This window comes from Amphiura filiformis, chromosome 18 (genome assembly GCF_039555335.1).
Source record: "Amphiura filiformis chromosome 18, Afil_fr2py, whole genome shotgun sequence".
NCBI lineage: Eukaryota > Metazoa > Echinodermata > Ophiuroidea > Amphilepidida > Amphiuridae > Amphiura > Amphiura filiformis.
The window spans coordinates 57,326,815-57,349,574 of NC_092645.1; the positions used below are offsets into that span (position 1 = coordinate 57,326,815).

Sequence of the window (22,760 nt, forward strand, 5' to 3'; positions counted from 1 at the left end):
TACAAATTATAAAACACGGTTTCATCCTATCAATTAAGTAGTATTCATTTTAACATTAATAAAAGAAAGTACGCTTACATGGTTTATACTCTTAGAAAAAAAAATCAAAAGGGTTCTAAAGTATCCTCATGAGGAACCATACACTTGAAAGCTCAAAAAGTTCCTGAAATTCAAGAACCATTTAGAGAACCATACCAAAAGGTTCGTGCTCGGAGTGACCACAGATCACTCCGAGCACATAGGAAATTGGACATAGCCTATGTTTCTTAAATGTTAACAAAATATTTTGCAAAAATGATTGCCAAAAATATTTTACAAAAACATTTTTAAAATGTTGATATTGTAGTGTTTTTCATTTAAAAACGTTTTCATGGTATATATAACATGACATTTAAATCCCGGGATTTAAATGCTGTTAAAACGTTTTGACCAAAACCCAAGACATGTGTGGGGAATAGTATAGTTTGGGATTGATGGCTCTCTTTAAATAATTACACCCAGTATTATAATATTACATTACATCACAAACCATCAAAACTGCAAGTATGTTTAGGTTTAAAAACGTGTTGACAAATCAACTTTAAAGTGAAAGCCCCACTTTTGGTTCAAGTTCCTTGGGGAATTAGTCAAGGTTAAAATTTATCCATGTAAATTCTGTTCTGTCTGTCATCAAAGTAACAGGTGTATTGTCAGTTCTTCTGTGGAGAACTGGGCAAGTGGGGCTTCTTGTCTAAGAAACGTGTTTCTGACACAAACCGCTTCACAAAATGGTCTTAATAGATCTAGAAAGAATCATGTTTTGGAAGAAAAAATTGGTAATCTAAAGTCAAACGAGTTCTGTACTATTATAACATTTGTGGTTGTAGGGTTTATAATTTTTGTTTTGAAAACTACAATCCCGGTCAAAATTGTTGGAACATTTTAGCATGGGTAGGCCTACTTCAAATATGCCCCTCATTCCCCGATCAATTTTGGCAGTTGTTTTTTTGGTCATGCACCCCCAGAGACATCCAACATTGATGGTGGGGCAGGCAGGGGGGTTTGTATAGTAGGAAACGGTACACGGTCCAGACTCCACACCAAAGCACCGATTCCAAAGAAAGTATAACGGAAATAAAAACAGTTCTACTTTTACACAAATGTTCCAATTACTTTTGCGAGAAATTTGTTCTTCATCATAAAACGAAGCATACCTCTATCTAAGTCTTCTCAGGCAGATACATCTAATGGGAAAATCCCTCAATCATTAGGAAACGAATTTGGAGAAACCCTTCTGTTTAATAATAAAATACTATGCTGAGCCACCAGCCTGGGTGACTCACGCTCCAGTAATTTCAGATGATTGAGCTCAGTAATACATCAAAGAATGTCTTCCACTGAAAACAAATAGATAATCAGCTTATCGGATTAAAAGCTTAGAGGGACGGTCTTGCTGCTCAGCGAGTGTTTGTAATTATCAGAAGGTTTTCTCCAAATTCATTCTCTAATGATGGGGTCTTGACAATAGGCTAAGTTCGTATATGCTTACAAGGATAGACCTAAACCAAAGATGTGGAAGACTTATTCTTCTCATTTGTATAGAAACGTTAAAAATTATAAGTATAAAACTTTTATCATTTATAATAATATTACCTATAAGTTACATTATTATGTGGTATGTAATATTAAAGGATGACTCCAACACACAGTGTCCAATAAACAGGCGTCTAAATACATTTTAGATTGCATCTACAGATTGCATTATGTTCCCACTATATGCAGTTGAAAAAACAAAACAAATGTTTTGAAATAAAATAACAAAAGCTTAGAGTACTATAAGACGAATTATACTAGTTTTATGCCGCAATGGGCTTTATAATTCCATTTCAGTATACTAGAGTACTATTTACTTCATGGTCACGTCCGGGACATTCCACACTCGCCCACACACCTCCACCTCCAATACCGGTACGGATATGTTTGTTTGTTCGTGACTCTTTACTATTACATGGTATACATTTGTTTGCGAGATGTTTACTTCCTTGGTTTGTCCACATTGTCTTCGAATTCCTTCTTGTAGTTACCAGGAGGTTTGTAAAAACCAACCACAATAACTTTGCCTTCTTTGGTGATTGCTTTGCCGGCTCCAAACTCTTTGGAACCCTTCCACACCATCTGAGTGAATTGGCCTGTTTGGTAGGTAAGAATATATAGAAGTTAAATGATGGTCCGACTGAACGAACCTTGAGGAACTCTTGGTTATAAAATTGACGTTTTTATACGCTGGAAAGACGGACGCCAAATTCTATGGAACTCTTCCACGTTAACTCCTTATTATAAATGTTAGGTTTGTCATTGTGATCCTTCCTTCATTCCTTCCTTGTTCCATCCCTCTCTGACCCTCCCACCACTCACTCACTCTCCCTCCCTCCCTCCCCCTCTCTTCTCCATCCCTCCCCCTCTCCCTCTATCTTTCTTTCCTCTTTCTTTCTTTCTTTTTTTGTCTTTCTTTCTTATCTTTCTTATCTTTCTTATCTTTCTTATCTTTCTTATCTTTCTTTCTTTCTTTCTTTTTTTCTTATCTTTCTTATCTTTCTTATCTTTCTTTCTTTCTTTCTTTCTTTCCCTCTTTCTTTCTTTCTTTCTTTCTTTCTTTCTTTCTTTTCCTTTTCTTTCCTAACATGATATCCAGCAACCAACTAACCTGCTCCATTCGTAAATCCTGGCTTCTTGAAGTCATATTTCTCCCTTTGTTTGTACCATAATTCAGCTGCTTGCTCACCTGTGAATAACGTGAAACGTTCAAGTATATATACTTTTAACTTTGTGTGGGGAAGCGCGATGGGGTTGGCATTGTATAATGATGTTTACCGTATAAAAACCTCAATGTTATTATTTTGCCTGAGCAATACGAAAAGGTATAGAACAACAGTTAAAAATAATAATTCGAGGCCATCTGTAAAAAAGATCGTGAGCACATTACGATAATTATGCCCCCAATATAAAAATAATGGCTTTCATTTTAACCATTATTTTGTTAAACCGCTATTTTTATTTTGAGATATTAATGAATTTATCAAAACACTTTTCGGAGATCACTACCTTAATGGTCCCAACCCTTAAAATACAAGCTCATCTATAACAGATCATTTTTATCCTATACTTAAGAATTGATCTAGCCGAATCTCATTGGCTGGATCTCATTATAATTTGGTTTGAACAAAGATGTGCCTCCAAGAATATGAAAGTGGACCCATACTTATTACTTACCATAAATCAGATAATTGTTCAAAAATATTGGACACTGACATTTTCATACCGGAATCCTGCATTTTTTGGCCAAATTTAAAACAATTTCACCTCTTTATAGCATAATAATAGAAAAGGGGCCATTATTATACCAAAGGCCCCAAAATGAGGGCCATATTTGTGACACGTCCCTGTATATGGTTATTCTAAATCTTAATATCGTAACATAAAAGGAACGAGTTTGCAATCCATTCCTAATATGCAACATAAAACACGTAAACAACGCCCGCTTGATAAAACTCATATAAGTTTACCTGAAAAATCAAAGGAGGCGCTATTGTAATGCATAGCAATGTTCTCCCCAACGTCGGAATTATCACTGTTCTTGAATTCTCCCTTCTTGGCAAGATGAGCTGCCCAATCTTGTGCTCGCTCCTGCAAGTCCTTGGAGCGTTTTAGTGGTTCGGCGTTATGTTTTTCCCTGATCTTATTTTGGGCTTTTAGAAGATCTCTGCGGAATTCCCTTAGATCTTTCGGAGATACGTCAGGTTCGTCCAGCTTGAGTGCCTCAACCTGCCGTCAACATTGAAAAAAGTCAATTATTAACATAACGTATCTCTGGTATGAACGTTTCGACAGTATTTTGTGGCACATGAGAGCACATCAGACATCGAATTGAATTCTGAATACGAGGAATGTCCTTCTGATATCCAATAATTTAGATCAGTTTTTTTGAAATTCGCGATGTAATACAAATTTGATGACAAATTATTAAAATTTGATATTTTTAAAATGTTTGATATCTAACAGTCCTCGAAGTAAACTTTCTAAATCTAATGATATGTAGCTGGGATGAAAAGCTGACGATCAATTTAAAATTTTGACCTTTCATATTGAAGATATGGATTTTTCCCCCAAAAGACCTATTTTGTCTTAGTGTTTTTGGGAAAAATCCATATCCGGGGGGCACTTAACACAAATGACCATACGCGGGTATGCTCCCCCGGAAAGACCTCCCTTTTTGGATTTCGCAGCTCCGAAAGACCCCTTAAATTTGACCAACATCTGAACAATAGAGCTCCGAAAGACCCTTGATTTTAATAATTTCAGCTCTAAAAGACACCAAAATTGCTCATTCCTCATATTTTTGGTTTTTTCAGGCGATTTTCAACCAAAAAGCCAAGAAAGACCCTTGATTTTGACTGTTCGCAGCTCCAAAAGTCCCTATTTTACTTGTTCGCAGCCCGGTTCGCAGCTCCAAAAGACCCCCTTTTACCGGTACGCATTCAGCTCCCAAAGACACACCACCTCAAAATTCCGGGAGAACATACCCACCAAAATTTTTCGATGTGCCCCCCCCCCCCCGAACTTCAATACGAAAGGTCAATATTTTCAATTGATCTTCTGCTTTTCATCCCCGCTACATTCCCTTTAAGTACATATATCATTAGATTATAAAATCTACATCATACGTACATACCCCACCCCTTAACATAACTATTCCCATCCTCCCTCGAAAAAAATCCTGATACCGCAACTGACCCTAAACAAACAAACCTTAACGCTCGAAAATAATTCCTGCAATTGAACGTAGAACTGTAACACTGCAAAACGGCTGACGGATAACATTTTTAAACACGTGTTTATTTGGAGGCGTTAAGAATACGATTAAAACTAAAACACGTTTATAGCGATAGTTTAATATTTTAACATATTTTGGAGTGTTTATTACCTCTTTTTTTTGACAAATTTGACATTTTACAAAGCACTGTTTACTTTATGAACCTAAAGCAGTTGTTATTTAAAATACCGAACTTGTGTAAAATTTCACCAACCTTTTTCTAAACATTGAAAAAGTTAATTTGGGTAAGGTTTTAAAACAACAAATTTTGCCGTAATACATATACTTGATTCATACTGACAACCACATCCCCACTCCGTCCCCACCGCACCACACCACACCACACCACACCATACCCACCCACCAATTTGTTTATAAGTTTCGATATATACCTTTTTAACCGTCACCTGGATCTTCTTTTCCGTTTTGATCTTATGCTATATATATATATAGATGACAAACAAAGAAACAAACAATTATAGATACACACGAATTAAGCTACAGACAAGTACATTGTGAGGTGGAGAAACAAAACGTTACCATGGTTACGGGGTAAGAACATTAAATTGTTGACCTTGTCCCAAACATCGTCGTCATCGTCGTCGTCGTCATCATCATCATCAGACCGGTTGCCCAAAATCGACAAAAATGTCCACTTTTCAGGGTGAACATAAAAAAATTTACCCAAGAAGGTTCAAATTAGAAAGAAAAATTAACAAAAGGACCACTTTTTCATGTTAAACTGTTCAAAATAGACCGAATACCATGTAATGTAATGTAATGTAATGTAATGTAATGTAATGTATGTAATGTAAGCAAAACTAAAAAGGTCCACATTATAAATTTCGCATTCCCCTACATAAAATCCTGGCTACGGGCCTCATCATCATCATCATCATCATCATCATCATCATCATCTTCATCATCATCATCATCATCATCATCATCTGATTGGTTACATTACATACCGTAGTCTTTCTATCATCGTCACTGCTACTGCTGCTGGAGCTACTGGAGTCTCGTCGAGCACCACCGCCTTTCGAAGCTTTCTTTATATGTAACATAAAGGAAAATGAATTATAATTGATGACCGAATTAAAAAGACTACCGGTAGTTTGCGTATGACGTCAGACGCAAAATAGTCTTTTTAATTCGGTCTGCACCATATTCGGTAATTATACGCGGTCTTCAATTATAAAAAATTACAAGAAATCACAAAACCACTCGCATGAACACTCTCCTATATCAGACGCATAATGGCGTTGTTCTTTCTTTCTCTGCTTCTCAAATGTTTTCTCATATTTTGAAATTGTATTAAAAGTATATAGATAAGGCCAAACAAAATTAATTCTTTGTCTCACGTTACCCGCGCGCGTTGGTAAAATTATCGTCAAATTCCCGCAAAATTCAGATTGTTTAAAATCATTTTTTAGAAGACAACTGGAAAGCGAGTCTACATCAACATGATCGTCTCGCTCCAGTCGAGTTTTGCTTGTTTCTTTACTGTAAGGTGCGCTTCAGACTCCGTATTGTACGTGCAATATTGTATGTACAATATTTTTCGTGACGTCAAAAAGTATTGCACGTACAATAAAAAGTATGTACCGGGAAAATATATATTTTGCCACAATCATTGGTTGCTTAATTGATACGGAGTTGCCAAATTTCTAAGAGTGGTAAATTTAGTGCAGTGTTCGTGCACGGAATGATGAACATCTTTTTATGTCTTCTTGTATTCAACTGTACTTGAATTATTATATAATCAATGGGCACCTTTAAAGTTAATAATATTAATACTGATATTAATATAAAAAAATATTAAAATTGTAATGATAATATAAATGGCACATTCAGTTCTTATTCATTTATTTATTTATTTATAGATTTATTTATTTAGGCCTATTTGTTTATTTATTTATTTATTTATTTATTTATTTATTTATTTATTTATTGATTGATTGATTGATTAATTACTGATTGATTAATTGATTTAGAGATTCATTTATATTTAGTCATATATTGATTTAGTCAGTTTCTTAAGTATTATTTGTAGGCCTATGTATTTATTCTGGTTTTGATTTGATTGATATTGATATTTTTATTATTTTTTTAAGTTTTGGCATAGCATTTGTTACATTATAACACGTTGTGTTATGAATTTGCAACACCTTTTTACATGTTGATATAGGTGAGGCATGTTATGATGGTGTAGGTTATAGGCCTACCTATGATCATCACAATACATCCATAAACGTGTTAATGCAGTAACCTTAGCTTTATAGGGGCACGGGGGCCCCCCCCCCCCCCAATTGATCTGAATTTTGGAAAATCCATAGGAAAACTGCCAAAAACGGCTTGTGTCCCTCCCCTCATCAGACCCGGATGCAACGCCTTCTATACTTTTCATTAATTATAGGCCTATTAATAGTAATGCGTTGAGATTTTAAAAGTAATATCCGCCTTTATTTCTTTCTTTTTGAAATGATATACTCGTTACAAAAACAAATCAGCATGGAAAACATTTTTTTTTCGTCAGAGGCAGATATTTGGTCTAATCAGTGTAAGCTACAAAATAGACGATCTTTTAAAATCATTTTTAAATGGCTTTTTTTTCAACCTTATTGTTTGTATTTGTAATGTTCACACAATCTGACAATGTCATAACTTATACCTAATGTGAATCGTGCTTATAGGACAACGATTTTGAATTAAACATGTTAATTGTGATATCTTAATTCCCCTAGAACACCACAGTTAAGCGTCCGAAATTGTAAGTGGGTTTTCTTTTATTTTACCTCATTATTTCGTTAAAATTACTCGAAAACCCTCCTAAGAGTTGTTACTAATAAATATTTCAAAATTTTGGGCAAAGAATAGCCAAATAGTTGACAGAAATCGTATATTTGCACCAATATTTGATTGAAATCGTATATTAGCATTACCGTCCCTTCGTGGCTTTATTGCAAGCCAAAGTGCTGCTAAATGTGAAACGAGATTACTTGAAATATATATTTCAGAGTTGAAAGAGTTGAACATATTTCTGAAATATGTCTCTCTGATTGGTTGATTGTCAAGAGGATTACGGCATCCTCAAAGCCTCTTGCTGTAATTCTCTATTCGATATCTATTATAGGACCGATCTTTTGAAATCCATACAACCGTGTCAAATGAAATAGTCTCGAATCATAATTTGTGCACGATACAACGTTGATAGGCCTACCGTACGTCAGATTTCGGAATTTTATTGAAAATAGGCATAAATTACATTGAACAGGTTGAATGCTGGCAAAAGTAGACAAAATAACTATGGGTCGAATTTACATTAATCAGTGTCCTGGGCCTGGGTAACATTTAAGACTCCTTCGCATTCTAAAACAATACTTCACCAAATGTCCTTGCTTTCATTTTCTCATTTAATTTGTTTTAATTTTAATTAATTTCTTTATCCACTGGCTCTGTGGTAAATCCGGCGGTATTGCCAAATATTTCTCGTCCGTTATCCGTGTTAATCTATTTATTTATTAAAATCCTGTAATCACATGTATAGGCCTAGTGTATTTGATAACAAAGTTGTTTTTATTTTTGATTGGAATTTGGGGCTCCATAGATTTACAAGTGGTCTGTTTTTACACGATTTCATATATAAAATATGTTTGGGCATGGCGGAATTAGTATATGATTAAAAATAGACATACTCTTAGGCCCCTTTTTTAATGTTTGTACATTATTAATATTAATATTAATATTACTGTACAAAATGCAAACGAATGTATATATATTTGATTGTTTTGTAAACATTAAATTTGATGTTTACTCATAATTATGTCTGGAAAGTCAGGGATAAAACTAAGGAGTATCGGTATTTAGTTTCCTGGGAAAGTGGATCAGATGAGCAGTGAGTAAAAACATTCCCTCTAAATGTTTATTTTATTTTTATTTGTTAATGAATTTATTAGGCCTACTGGTAAAGTGCAGAAAAAAACCCAAACGCACTCTAGGATGTTTCATCAGCAGCAGTAGAAATTTCTCTTGCATAGATTTTCGGGTGACCTCGCTTGGATTTAGCAAACAATGAACCGTCAGGGTTATAGCGCGTTATTTAATCTGATTCAACTCGTCGTGGCACGTATATTTATTGGACGTGCAATACTTTTTGACGTCACGAAAAATATTGTACATACAATATTGCACGTACAATAAGGAGTCTGAAGCGCACCTAAATGTTACGCGATCACAAAATGCCATGTTAGAGGTTGATATCGTGACTAGCCTCTACACTGTAAAAAGGGTGTCTTGCAAATAAACACGTCTTAAATTTGACGTGTCTTTATCTGGTATCTTTTCCCAAGACACGTCAAACCACATAGCGTCTTCTCCCTAGACATGTCTTAATTACACATATATTATTCTGTGTCATGACTCATCATAGCAAACATGTCTTGACAGAAGACACAACACACATGTTCATTTGGAGACGCGTCTTGGACCAAGTTGCCAGTCCTACTTGATGCCTGAGATCAAGACACTAAATAAGACATGTCTATCTTTAGACATGTTGTAGATCACGTCTTAAAACCAGTGTGTCTTGAATGGAGACATATCACACGCGACCAAATGGAGACGCGTCTTGGAAGAAGTTACCAGTCCAACTTGACGCATGGATTAATGTTGTAGAACACGTCTTAAAACCAGTGTGTCTTGAATGGAGACATATCACACGCGACCAATTGGAGACGCGTCTTGGAAGAAGTTACCAGTCCAACTTGACGCATGGATTAATGTTGTAGAACACGTCTTAAAACCAGTGTGTCTTGAATGGAGACATATCACACGCGACCAATCGGAAACGCGTCTTGGAAGAAGTTACCAGTCCAACTTGACGCATGGATTAATGTTGTAGAACACGTCTTAAAACCAGTGTGTCTTGAATGGAGACATATCACACGCGACCAATTGGAGACGTGTCTTGGAAGAAGTTACCAGTCCAACTTGACGCATGAATTAATGTTGTAGAACACGTCTTAAAACCAGTGTGTCTTGAATGGAGACATATCACACGCGACCAATTGGAGACCAATTGGAGACGCGTCTTGGAAGAAGCCAATATAGGTTATCACACCAATTTTGGTAACAAATTTGGTAATAATTGGGTAACAAATAATTATTGTGAAGAGTACTAGTGTTTGGAGGACCTCCTCTAAATCCTAAATATTATACTATGTTGAAATAATAGGAAACAAAACCGTGGATGATAAAACGCAGGGCAAACGCTATTTAACACCACGGATTAAATATTTTTAAGGAAATACACAAGAATTTTCGGCACTTTCTTTTTTAAGACCATACTTTTAAAGGAAGTGTCCGGCAATCACAACATTATGTCTTATATGTTAGAAAAATAATTATCAAGCACGAATCACATGGTTTTATTTAAAACAAAGTCATATTAACCTTAAAATCGAATAAAAACAGCCATCTCTCAACACGCGATATTCAAAATTCCCGCGCCGAAATTGTCTAGAGCAATGACGTCCTAAAAATTCAATGAACCCTGACGACAAATGAGCACAAATAACCATGACGTCACTGCTCTAGAAAATTTCGGCGCGGGAATTTTGAATATCGCGTGTTGAGAGATGGCTGTTTTTATTCGTTTTTATGGTTAATATGACATTGTTTTAAATAAAACCATGTGATTCATGCTTGATAATTATTTTTCTAACATATAAGACATAATGTTGTGATTGCCGGACACTTCCTTTAAAGATAACTTTAAAGTACGTGTCACCGTGCTATCAAAATACACTTGATGGCTATTCAACACCACGATGATGAGTTGTAGTGTTCCTCTCTTAGCGCGAAGCGGGCAAGAGATGATACATAAGCTAAGACATGTCTTTTTGCAAAAGATATCTTTGGCAAAGACATGTCTTTGGGGAAGACATGATGTACCCAAGACATGTCTCTTTAATTACATGTCTCAAAACTGGCTTCACAAGACCTGTTTTGGATACAAACGTGTCTTATAAAAGTGGTGTCTTGAATGAAGACATGATGTACCCAAGACATGTCTTTATAATTACATGTCTCAAAACCGGCTTCATAAGACCTGTTTTGAATATAAACGCGTCTCAAAACCGGCTTCATAATAATAATAATAATAATGGAGCGTATTTATAACGCGCAAAAATCATCAAAAAGATCTCAGGGCGCGAAAACAAAAAAGAACCAAAGGACACACAGTGAAACACAAAAACCTTAGGAATCAGGGAAAGCATGTTGGAAAAAATGAGTTTTAGACTACATTTGAATTGAGCAAGAGAAGTGATATTGCGGATGTTGTTGGGAAGGGAATTCCAAGCTACAGGGGCAGCATAACGAAAGGAACGCATACCGGCAGATGATAAATTAACACGCGGGGTCCTGAGTAGCTTTTCAGATGATGAACGGAGGGAGCGTTGAGGAACATAAGTACAGAGAACCGCGGAGAGGTAAGACGGAAGGGTACCCTCAAAGTGCCGGTATGCAAACACACATAATTTAAACTGAATCCGGAATTTTATGGGTAGCCAATGAAGCTCATAAAGTATGGGGGTGATGTGATCATATTTACGTTTTTTAACAATGAGCCGGGCGGCAGAGTTTTGGATCCTCTGGAGGCGGAGAATTTGATCAGAAGTGATACCAGCCAAAGTGGAATTACAGAAATCAAGGCGAGACATGATAAGAGAGTTAACAAGACACGACGTCGCTTTCTCAGACAAATATGGACGGATTGTGCCAAGTTGTCTTAAAGATAAATAAAGAGAGCGACATATATCACTTATATGGTCAGACATGGACAGCGTTTGGTCCAGCCGAACACCGAGGTATTTAACAGATTGTTGGAAAGATATGTCAGAATTCAAAATCTGGATGGTATCATCTTCTTCTCTGTCAACTTGTTTTATGCGAGAGGACGTACCAAAAGTTTGTTGCTATTCATCCAACTCAAGATGGAACTAATACAGTTTTGAATGGAAGATATGGTGAGCTCAAAGTTTATTGGGGTGTCAGATTGCGAGACTTCCGTGTCGTCGGCGTACTTGTGGAAATTACATTTGTGCATTATAATGATGTCGGATAAAGGTTGAGAATAAAGAGTGAATAAAACCGGCCCAAGTACGGAACCTTGAGGGACTCCGTACTGTAATGGAAATGGGTCCGAAACCACTCCATTAATATTAACAGATTGAAACCTCTCAGTCACGTATGAAGTGAACCACTCAAGTACAACTCCTTGGACACCGAAAGTGGTCGCCAGCCGCTCAATGAGAATAGAATGGTCAAGCGTATCGAACGCGGCGCTGAGGTCAAGGAGAGCCACAAGAGAAACTTTTTCACATCGGTGTTGTTAAGAAGGCCGTCCAAGACACTCAGCACCGCGGTCTCCACGCTATGGCCTTTTCTATACGCGGATTGGTGAACTTCAATAAGATCATTGTCAAAGAGGTGTTTTTGGAGCTGTTTAAGGACGACCTTTTCAAGAACTTTAGAAATAAAAGGTAAGTTAGAAACTGGCCGAAAGTTCTTAAGACAGTTATTATCAAGACCGGACTTTTTAAGGATGGGTACAACAATAGCACGCTTAAACTGAATAGGAACAATACCACTCATAAGGGACTTATTGATAGTATAAGTAATCAAAGGAACAAGATCAACAAAGCACTGTTTCACAAGATACGTTGGAAGTGGGTCTAATAAGCAACCCTTTGTTGGCATACTATGGACCAGCTCAGAAATCTCATCTTCAGTGACAGGATCAAAGTGATCGAAAACAGGACCCTCAAAAGCAGTAAAAGATGGTGGCAAACACTGACAAGAATCAAGTTTATCCCTTAGATGCCGGATTTTGTCTGCAAAGAATTTGCAGAAGACTTGCGGGAGATCACTAGGAGCAACATTATTTGGAAGCACTGAGGTTTGAGATTTTCTGAGAAGGTCATTTGCAATTGTGAATAGCTGCTTTGTGGAAGATGCAGCTGAGTCAATTTTGTCCGCAAAGTATTGCCTCTTAGCATTAGTAACACACTTATTAGCATTATTCCTCGAACTTATGTACAATTCTTTATGAACAGTCAATTCAGTTTTCCTCCAGAGCCGTTCAGCACGCCTTTTCTCACGTCTTGCATCCCTCACTTCAGTCGTCAACCAAGGAGCCGATGCACGATCCCTCACCTGCCGAGTAGTCAGGGGTGCGTGTTGGTCAAGAACTAGTTGCAGACCAGTATTGTAGGCGTCAACAAGACCACATACATCCAAGTTGGGTGATCTGGAAAGAACACTGGCAGTCAGTCCAGCAACATCAGGCTTTAGATTGTCAAAGTTAACTGCTCGCAAATTACGCGAGGTCACCGAGCGTCTACTAGGCGTATGTCTAGAAACATCAAAGTGACCAAAAACAGCAAAATGATCGGACAAACCAGGAAACTTCAACACGTCATCGTACTTGGTAACGCATCTGTCATTCCGCACAACCACCCAGTCCAGGATACCATTGAGCTTATGAGTAGGCTTGTCGACATGCTGAGAGTAGCCAAAATCAGTTAAAATCGAAATTGTGCGTCTGACTTCAGAATCAGTTGGAACTTCATAATGGAGATTGAAGTCCCCAGTAAAGGATACATCGACCTTCAAACTAGCGTAAGATGATAAAAGGTCAGTAAATTCAGACAAGAAAGTTGGAAAGTTAACTCTAGTATGTTTAACAAGATGTTCACCAGGGTGCAGTCTATACAAGCACACACATATGATGGAAACTTGGTGAATGGACAGTTTTAGTTCCACGCTTTCAAAGGAGGTGTAATCAAGGTGAGTGAGAGTGATCATATTAGATAAAGATTCTCTCACAATGATGGCAATACCACCTCCCAGGCTCCACGAGGAAAGAATGACAGTTAAATCCGTGAGGGGTCATAAAACTCATATATGGCTCATCGCCTTTCTCATACAGCCAAGTTTCTGTTAACATTACAAGATCCAGATTATTATCAGTTATGATTTCAGCAATGTCCGTGGCTATCTGACGACATGACTGAGCATTAAAGCACATCCACTTTATGTGACGGGTGTTTGAAACCGGGGAAGCAGCAGGAGGGGAAACCAATGATATATCTTTGCGCGTACCCCCTCTCCTACCTCTGTGGGTGCGGCGACGTCTTAAGTGAAGTGATTGAATATGGTGGAGAAGCGGGGTAGAAATAGTATATGGGGGGCAGCATAGGTTTATGAGTTCGTCACGCTGGTATTTTATTGTACGATTAGTATCCAGTTCAGTAGAATCAGTTTCAGGACAACTTTCAGGACCTGGGTTTGGATTTACGTCCCCAGCCACTAAAATATCTGGCTGAAAAGTTGCCGATGTATTACTGTAGTAACAAGCATGTGATCCTGAGAACTTCAAACGATGATATAATTTAGCATTGTCCTCATAATGAACAGAGCAAGGTAGGCCTATACTCTCATGCACATTAATCAGCAGCAAGGACAACAAGATAATGTATCCCATAGCTGAGTAGTTCCAGTCAATGCAAACAATTGATGAACAATTGATGAATCAAGTACTCACAGATGATGCAAACAGGAGATTATATTGATTTGATGAAAAGGTCCAATCCAATAGTGGAGTACAGTATCCTATATGCTGTGATAGGTAATGGTTAAGCTTACAGAAGTGAGTTGAGTAATGAGGTAGAAAAGTCCAAAATGAAAAATCTATGAAGAAAATGAAGAATTTTGCAGTCCAACTTGCTCAGGATAGTCAAGATGAAATACCCAATCCTCAGGTTACAAATGTAAAATAGTCACACTGCGATAAACAGCACAAATAAGCAACAAAATACAGAGCTGGAGAGGCTGCATGTCACCATGCGCACATCATCCATCAAAGACCTGTCTTGAATATAAACGCGTCTCAAAACCGGCTTCATGAGACCTGTCTTGTTTTGTGTCTTCTGCCAAGACACAATTTTTACAGTGTACACAATGCTTCCCGTTCTCCCTACCGTCCCTTCGGCGAGAGTGACAGGCGGAAACAAGACTAATAGCGACAAGCTGAGAATACTATCTCGGGTGGATTTTAATTTTTTTTCTGCCGATTTTTTCAACTTCTTTTCCTTTTTTTGTGCCAAATATGGCGTCAGATACAGCTATATTGCGGGTTAAGATACTGTATAAAAACAATTCAATCGGATGGGTTCTGCATCGATCAGAGCAAAAGCAAATGTATACTTTTGCCGAAATTCTACAGCAAATTTTTGATGGACAAAATCCATGTGTTAAAGAATTCAAAGGATTGAACTTGAAAGTTCAGCAGCGGAATTAAAAAAAAAAAAAAAGCCTCATTCCGCATTGAATTTTTGAAGTCAAAAGTAACGTGAGACGAACAATTAATTTTCTTTGGCCTAAAATACATTGTATTTTATCTACTTTTGTATAAAATATAACTAGTTCTGTCTGTGTTTGTGTATATATTAATTATTATGCTTATGCTAATTGCTATGTCATGTATGTTTGTGTTTGAAATACGTAACACAATGTACCTTTGTTTTTGGGCTTGGTGAGCGATCACGACCACTCCTCGGGAAAACATTGTCTGCATAATCTCCGCGCATATTTCCTGGTGGTTTGTACTGGGCCACTAAAATCACTTTATTTTCTTTGGTGATGGCTTTACCTACGCCGAATTCTTTGGAACCTTTCCATACAAGCTGAGTAAAGTGGCCTGTGGATAAAAAAAGACAACAGGTGTTACTTGTTGGACCGATTGCGCGATCCTTGCGGAACACCTAATTGTTTTTAACGCTATTGAAACCGCTAAACAGCCCCTAAATATATTAACTCATTGTTTTATATATTCAATGTAACAGAGTACTCTTATGGTTCATATTATAAATGCACCATGGAGGAGAGCGGACGTCTAAATTTAATTTACATCTATTTACCTGAGTCTTGGCTAAATGCGGCCTTCTTGTAGTCGTATTTACTCGCTCCTTCGATGTACCATTGATCAGTGGCTTGCTTACCTAATAAGGGTGAAAAGTGTATTGCAATAATAATCTGCCATGCCCTTCCAAGTAAAAACACAGTTAGGAATGAAATCAAAACTCGACCGGTGGTTGGCCGTCGGTTCCGAGCGGTTCCGAGCGGTTCCGTCCACATGGAACGGAGTTCGACCGCCAATCAACCGGCGGTCGAGTTTATATTTCATACCTTAATTCATTACGCAGAGAAATGTCACGGCTCTATTATTTCACATCAGGAACAAACCTGGACTGTGCCGGGGCTCGAACTCGTATCGCCACACACCAATGCATAGGAATCGAACCCCAACCGGTTGGGCTAATTTGAGTGCATAACACAAGTCGAGCAAGTTCTAACTTGCTTTGGGTGTCCAAATGGCTCACCTAAAGAGACTCATTTAAAAGCTTCGATGATCAAGATCAGCAAATTGAGCAAAAATACTTATTAAATTCTGCGGGCAAGTTGAAATACTGACGGGCAAGTTGGAACTCATAGCGGCAAAGGTCAATTCTGTGCTATTGGGAAAGTTGATTAAAAAGCGTGATACCTAGTGGAAAGTTTGGCCAAATTAAATTAACTCCCTTCTTAAATTGTTGTATGAATGTATTATTGTCTACTTACCGGAATATTCGGTAGTTGCTGATGAATAATGCATGGCAATGTTTTCCCCGACGCCGTACGTGCCACTGGTTTTTAAAGGCTGATCTTTCGAAGCTAGTTGCTCGGCCCAGTCTTGAGCTGACTTACAAAGTTCGTCGGACATCTTCAATGCTGGTGACTAAAATATTCAAAACGATAGGTCATTCACGAGACACTTGTATAAACAGAAGCGTATACTGGGGGGACTTGGGCGCGAGCCCCCGGGATAAAAACAGGGGCAGCAAAAAGGAAGTGGTGGTAGAAGAAAAAGGGGCGGCAAAAAGAATTATTATTTTAAACATGTTAAAAAAAAATTATCAACAATTTAAAAATTGTTAAACAAATGGGATTATACATTAAACTTTTTGTAAGCTGGAATATGATCTACAATGCAATGCATGGATCTTACACAGGTGGGACAAAGGTCATGTTGACAACATGATGGAGCATACTTTAGCTGTTAGAGATCATTTAGAGAAGATTTTAACAAAGGTTAATGGATGGGTCATATTCCACCTTATTCTGGATCGACAGACTTTCAATCATTGATCAAAAATCAATCGATCACCGGTTACTTGTTCTATTTCCCCGTTTACTTGACATTTTCGTCTCTGACACTGATATTAACCTATGACCTGCTGGCGTACCTTGTGCTTCTTCCTGTAGTTATTATGATGTTCTAGAGTCTCTTTTTGGAATTTCTTGAGTTCAGATTTGCTGACTGTGGGAGCTGGAGTGTCAGCTTTCTTGTCCTTCTTTTTGAAAAGTCCGCCCTGGAAAAGGAAAATGATGACAATAATACCCGGTTCTCAACTTGAAACCGGTTTCCTATATACCTCAAATGACCGGTGTTAGGGGGAAAACTAATAAGACAGAAATAACAACAGACTCGCACATTTGCACAAAGTTACTTGCCCAAACTTGCACAAGTTGCCGAATTTCGACTTCTAACTTTTTCAATTTCTTTTCTAACTTGTGCAATTAAAGCTTTTGGTACATATTTGCGCACTTTTACGTAACTTTGTTGAAATATCAAGTTGATATAATTAAAATCTATTCAACTGGACTATTTGTTTGCTGGCGACGTTTCACATCTATCCTATCCTGGATGCTTCCTCAAGCCGTCTGATTTTTCGGCTGCGATTGGTCATGTTGGTCAGAAATCAGACGGCTTGAGGAAGCATCCAGGATAGGATGTGAAACGTCGCCAGTCAAAAAAATAGTACGGCCAGTTGACTAGATTTTAATTATATCAACTTGATATTTTATATACCTGGATGACCGAGAATATACACAAATATAACTTTGTTGACAGTTTCTGTTTTCATCCTTGCGCAACCTATATCTGCTTAAAGCAAAGTTTGTACAACTTAGGGTACCTTTGGCCGACTTAGGTAATTGTTGTCGTTTTGTGGATTTTTTTCTGTGATTTTGGGCATCTGAATATCAAAATAAACCAACTCTAATTAATATACGCACCTTCTTTTTTTTCTCGTCGTCACTGGAACTGCTAGAGTCTCGCTTTGCGCCTTTCTTAATGTCGTCACTTTTATGTATCTACACGCACGTGATGTATCGGTCAGGAAAATATGCAGGAGCAAAAAAAAATAATACAAGAACTTTCAAGCTAAATAAGAGTATATCATACAATTTAATTAAAGAGTCTTTGGGCACATTCACATAACGTGTATGAGTGTATATCGTGTCTTTTTTTTTTTTTTAAGAGACGTGTTAAAAGACGCGTCTTCAGCAATAGTAACCAAAAACTATATGGAAAGTGTCCATTGCGACACGATTATGGCACGCACGAGAGAAACATGACTTTTCGACGATAAACCAGGTTTTTTGATCGATGAACCAAGTACCTCGGTTTGAGAAGCAAAGTTTTTTGATAAACTTGGTTTCTTGGCCGAGAAACCTGGTTTTTCGATCGAAGAACCAGGTTTCTTAAAACCTTGCTTACCAAGTTAAAAAAACAAAACAAACCTTGCTAATCGAATTTGATAAACCAGATTTTTCAATTTGGAAAACTAAGTTTATTAACCCTAAGTTACCCTCCTGATACTACAAAATACTACTTGATATATGCGCTGTTCGTGCGTGCATCCCACGTGGTGTGATGACGCAATCGCCCTAAGTGATATATAGGCACGGTTTCCCTGGCCAGCGAAGCCCAAGACCCGTGGCAAAGAATCCCACCCAGAGCAAACAACTTCTTTCTTTCTTTTCTCTCTTTATTCTTTCCTTCATTCCCTTCCCGTCGCCAAAATGCCCTTAGGCGGTTAGGGTTAATAGTGAAAAGCAAGGATTTTGAAAAACTTGGTTTGTTCGTCAAGAAACCTGGTTTATCGCTCAAAAACAGTGTTTTCGGCGATAAAAATCTGTTTTTCTTTTCTATCGTGCATACGTGACACACACGAATAGACCTTAAAATGCGATTCTGATTTATCAACTTATCCGCAGTATCCATGAATCATACACAGATTTGAGGTCAAAGATCATTAAGGGGTAACTTCCAGTATAAAACCAAATACCTTCATTCCCTTCAAAAAATTTATCAGCCAAGAAAAACACAGCACAGTGACGGTATATTCACACATACATACCCAGGATATGGTTAGATCCGTTTCTGTGGTGTGGTGCACAGCTGGCCCGCCTAGATTTCAAAGTGCCCAAAAATTTTCTAAAAAATGACATTTCAATGAAAATGCTACACCGTAGTTTTGTTTAATCAAAAATTAATTTCATACATTTACGGTGCCCAACATCCTATAACAGAAGCCATGCGAACCTTTCACCTTAAACGAAGACATATTTTCTGAAGCCAGTTTTACACAATGTTCAGGAAATAACATGCGGCCCATACTATAAAAAGGACACGACCACTAATGTACGCAAAGTCACGCCTCTGTGCAATTGAGGCACATAAAAGTCACAGATGCCAATCGTTTGTAAGATGTGTTATTGAAGCCAGTGTATCTCTTGGTTAAGTTGTATCTTTAATAGATAGGGTTTTGGTTTTGGTAAATTCGTTTTAATAACATTAAATATAAAAACGTTAATTATAACGTTTTGTATGAAAATACACTACAACAACATTAATTTTTTTAAATATTGTCAAAATGTTATTTTAAAATGTTTTTTATTCAGATGTCAAAATATTTGCAGTAAGTTATCAAAAAACGCGTTTGAATGTTATGAAAACCTTTTTAACCCTTTATAGGCCTATATCCTTTATATAACCTGACATTTAAAGGTTTGCTGGCAACCTTTTCTAACTTTGTGTGAACAATATGGTAAACGTTTTTTGTTTGCTGGGTTATTGGAATTTGTTTTTGAAAGTTGGTATTAACCCTGGAATTATGGAAATTTAGAGTATATAAAAGTATATGTTCAGAATGCATAGACTTGATAAATCCATCTGTGAGGTCAAATTTGGGTAAAAATGCTCAGGTTTGGAGAAAATCCCCCAAAATCGAATTTTTTTTACCACATTTTTTCGGACAACGTAACAAAAAAATTAATGAGTAAAAACGTTAAAAAAAGACTAAACTAGATATAAATATCTAGGACCTGTTTGTTTGTTTGTTTTGTTTGACCAACTATGATTTTTTAAACCAACTTTGAGTAATTTTCACCAAAAAAATGGTTGCAAAAATGGCTCAATTTTTCAAAAAAATAATTAAAAAGCCTGATTATCATTGGTTATCATCCAAATTTCAAACATTTTTGATCAAGTAGATCAAAGTAAAAAACCCATTAGTACTAGATATTTATATGTTTTTTATATATTTTTATATGAATTTAAGAAAATTTTGCTAATAATTTTTTGTTACGATGTCTGAAAAAAATTGGGGCCCCCCCCCAAAAAAAAATCGATTTTGGGATTTTCTCTCCAAAACGGATGAGCCAACTGTTTTATGCCCGATGACTTTTTTATTGACCTATCCGTCGCTTTAAAAAACAATTTATATAAATTATACATACATTTTTTGACATTTTTGTTGGGATAAGCTATTCCAGTTGAAATATGGAAGACATGACCTTAATCTCACACACATGGAGTGTAGATTCAGGTAACACACTCTCTGTGTGGAAGATTAAGGTCATGTCTTTCATCATGGGTGTGTGGATTTCAACTACATGTACATGTACTAGTATATAGAATAGCCGTTGATACACACCTTTGCTTTCACTGCTGGGCTAGGTGGGCGGTACCCGTCATCCCGTGGAAAGACATTGCGGTCAAACTGTCCCTGGAAATTCCCTGGTGGGTTGTATTGGGCGACTACTATCACTTTGTTTTCTTTAGTGATGGCTTTGCCTATGCCGAATTCCTTTGTATTTTTCCACACCATTTGAGTAAAATAAGCTGTGAAAAAAAAGATACAGATAATTGTCGGACCGATTGCACGACCCTTGAGGTACACCGTAATCTTATAATACAATCCTAATTCTTTGCAAATTACTTGGCGTGCTCTAGGTTATGGTTTTGGCTTTGTGGAATTATATATCATTCCTTACCATCTAAGTGGAATACGCCGCGGGGAAAAGATTACAAATCAATTGTTGGACCGATTGCGTGATCCTTGAGGAACACCTCGTTATATTATAAAACACGTTATTTAAAGCTCTGTCAATAACATTTTAGGCGTCATTATTGGCGAACTTTTAGAGTAACGTTTACTCAACAAAGTTAACTATTGCATAGTACTCAACGTGGGGTAAAAAATCGTAAAATTCATGCAACGTTTTTGCGGTGTAGAAACTTGACACTTACCTGTTTTCTGTCCAAATTCTGGCTTCTTGAAGTTGTACTCACGCATCCCGGTGTACCAGGTTTCAGCGCATTCCTTACCTGAAGAGAAAGGGAGAGAAAAAACACGCAGGAGGAAGATTAAAAGTGAATAAGTTTAGAATCAAGTTTGACACCATGCAGAGATTCAGTTTTAGAGATTTTTCATCATTTTGGCAATTCTCATTATAAGTTTTCGGCCTTCATGGCCCTACAGGGCTTTATTTTAAAGTCAAGTCAGTAGCTAAAAACACCTCAAACCTACCTTCAAAGACCTATAGAATTTACCTCGGGCCTAACATCCGATCTTGAGGAACACACACAGCTCTACTTACCGGAGTATTCGGTTGATTTTTTATCGGCCCTCGTTACCCTACTGGAGATCACTTTATTTCAAAGACAAGTCAGTAACTAAAAACACCTCGCACAGATTTCCATTTATCTTCAAAGATCTAGAATTTACCTGGGGACCAACATCCGATCTTGAGGAACACACACGGCTATACTTACCAGAGTATTCGGTTGATGCAGATGAATAGTGCATGCCAACATTCTCACCGACGTCGGTTCTGCCACTGGTTTTAAATTGATTTTTCTTGGCCAGTTCTTGAGCCCATTCTTGGGCTGACTTGCAAAGGTCGTCAGACATCTTCATGGCTGATACCTACAGGTGTATATTCAACCAAATATTTTCAATGCAAGGGATATTGAGAGATTTTTTGTACCATTACATTCCGAGTACACTACTGTGATATTTTGTCCGCACGATATACTCGTGCGATACACTCTTTTCATTCACCTGTGTAGGGACACGCTTGTGCATAAAATAGGGGAACGTTTTAGCATAACAAAAGAGCAAGCTCCGAAGTCCAGTGTAAAACTACGGAGTGTGAAACTGTCTGATTTACATAACAAGGAACACATTTTTCAAAGCCAACGCCCTTTATAGCAAGTTAGTGCTCATCTGGTTTCTCATGGAACATTTTGTCAAACTGCACCACCAAGAGATCAACAAACATATAGGCCGATACGCGATTTGATCATAATATCTCATGTCTGCTTCATAAAACATTGGAATTAAATATGTGAATGTAAATTGAGTTATCCCTGCATCAACCACTAGCGTACGTAGGTTAAGCATGTTTTATAAATTGATTCGACTCGCTGGCACGATAATAAAAATATGGACGTACAGCTATATGCTTGTTTAAAAAAATGCACAAATCTGAATTTGATTAATTTTAGGGTCACGGTAGACTATGCCATAGTCGAATTTTATTAAAAATATGTTATTATTAGTCATGATGAACCCATTCCGTTGAACTCAAAATTATACTGATGTTTATTAAAATCAAAGTATTCACTAGTAAAATGGTCATAAAGAGTTAAAAATATCAGATGATTAGTGACAATAAA

At 37.2% G+C, this 22,760-nt stretch overlaps 1 protein-coding gene across 1 annotated transcript in view; it reads right to left on the bottom strand.

Annotated features, from left to right (window-relative positions):
• Nucleotides 1-686: 686 nt before the first annotated feature.
• Nucleotides 687-22,760, bottom strand: part of LOC140138844 (uncharacterized) — a 35,642-nt gene continuing 13,568 nt past the window's right edge. The window contains exons 4-16 of the mRNA XM_072160615.1: nucleotides 21,855-22,008; nucleotides 21,330-21,407; nucleotides 20,734-20,921; nucleotides 18,029-18,106; nucleotides 17,197-17,322; nucleotides 16,532-16,688; nucleotides 15,832-15,912; nucleotides 15,430-15,611; nucleotides 5,818-5,898; nucleotides 5,242-5,286; nucleotides 3,543-3,801; nucleotides 2,684-2,761; nucleotides 687-2,168 (exon numbers count right to left, since the gene is read on the bottom strand). Of these exons, the coding sequence (XP_072016716.1) occupies nucleotides 2,014-2,168; nucleotides 2,684-2,761; nucleotides 3,543-3,801; nucleotides 5,242-5,286; nucleotides 5,818-5,898; nucleotides 15,430-15,611; nucleotides 15,832-15,912; nucleotides 16,532-16,688; nucleotides 17,197-17,322; nucleotides 18,029-18,106; nucleotides 20,734-20,921; nucleotides 21,330-21,407; nucleotides 21,855-22,008 (1,662 nt within the window). The 3' untranslated portion in view covers nucleotides 687-2,013. The remainder of the gene's footprint in view (nucleotides 2,169-2,683; nucleotides 2,762-3,542; nucleotides 3,802-5,241; nucleotides 5,287-5,817; nucleotides 5,899-15,429; nucleotides 15,612-15,831; nucleotides 15,913-16,531; nucleotides 16,689-17,196; nucleotides 17,323-18,028; nucleotides 18,107-20,733; nucleotides 20,922-21,329; nucleotides 21,408-21,854; nucleotides 22,009-22,760) is intronic.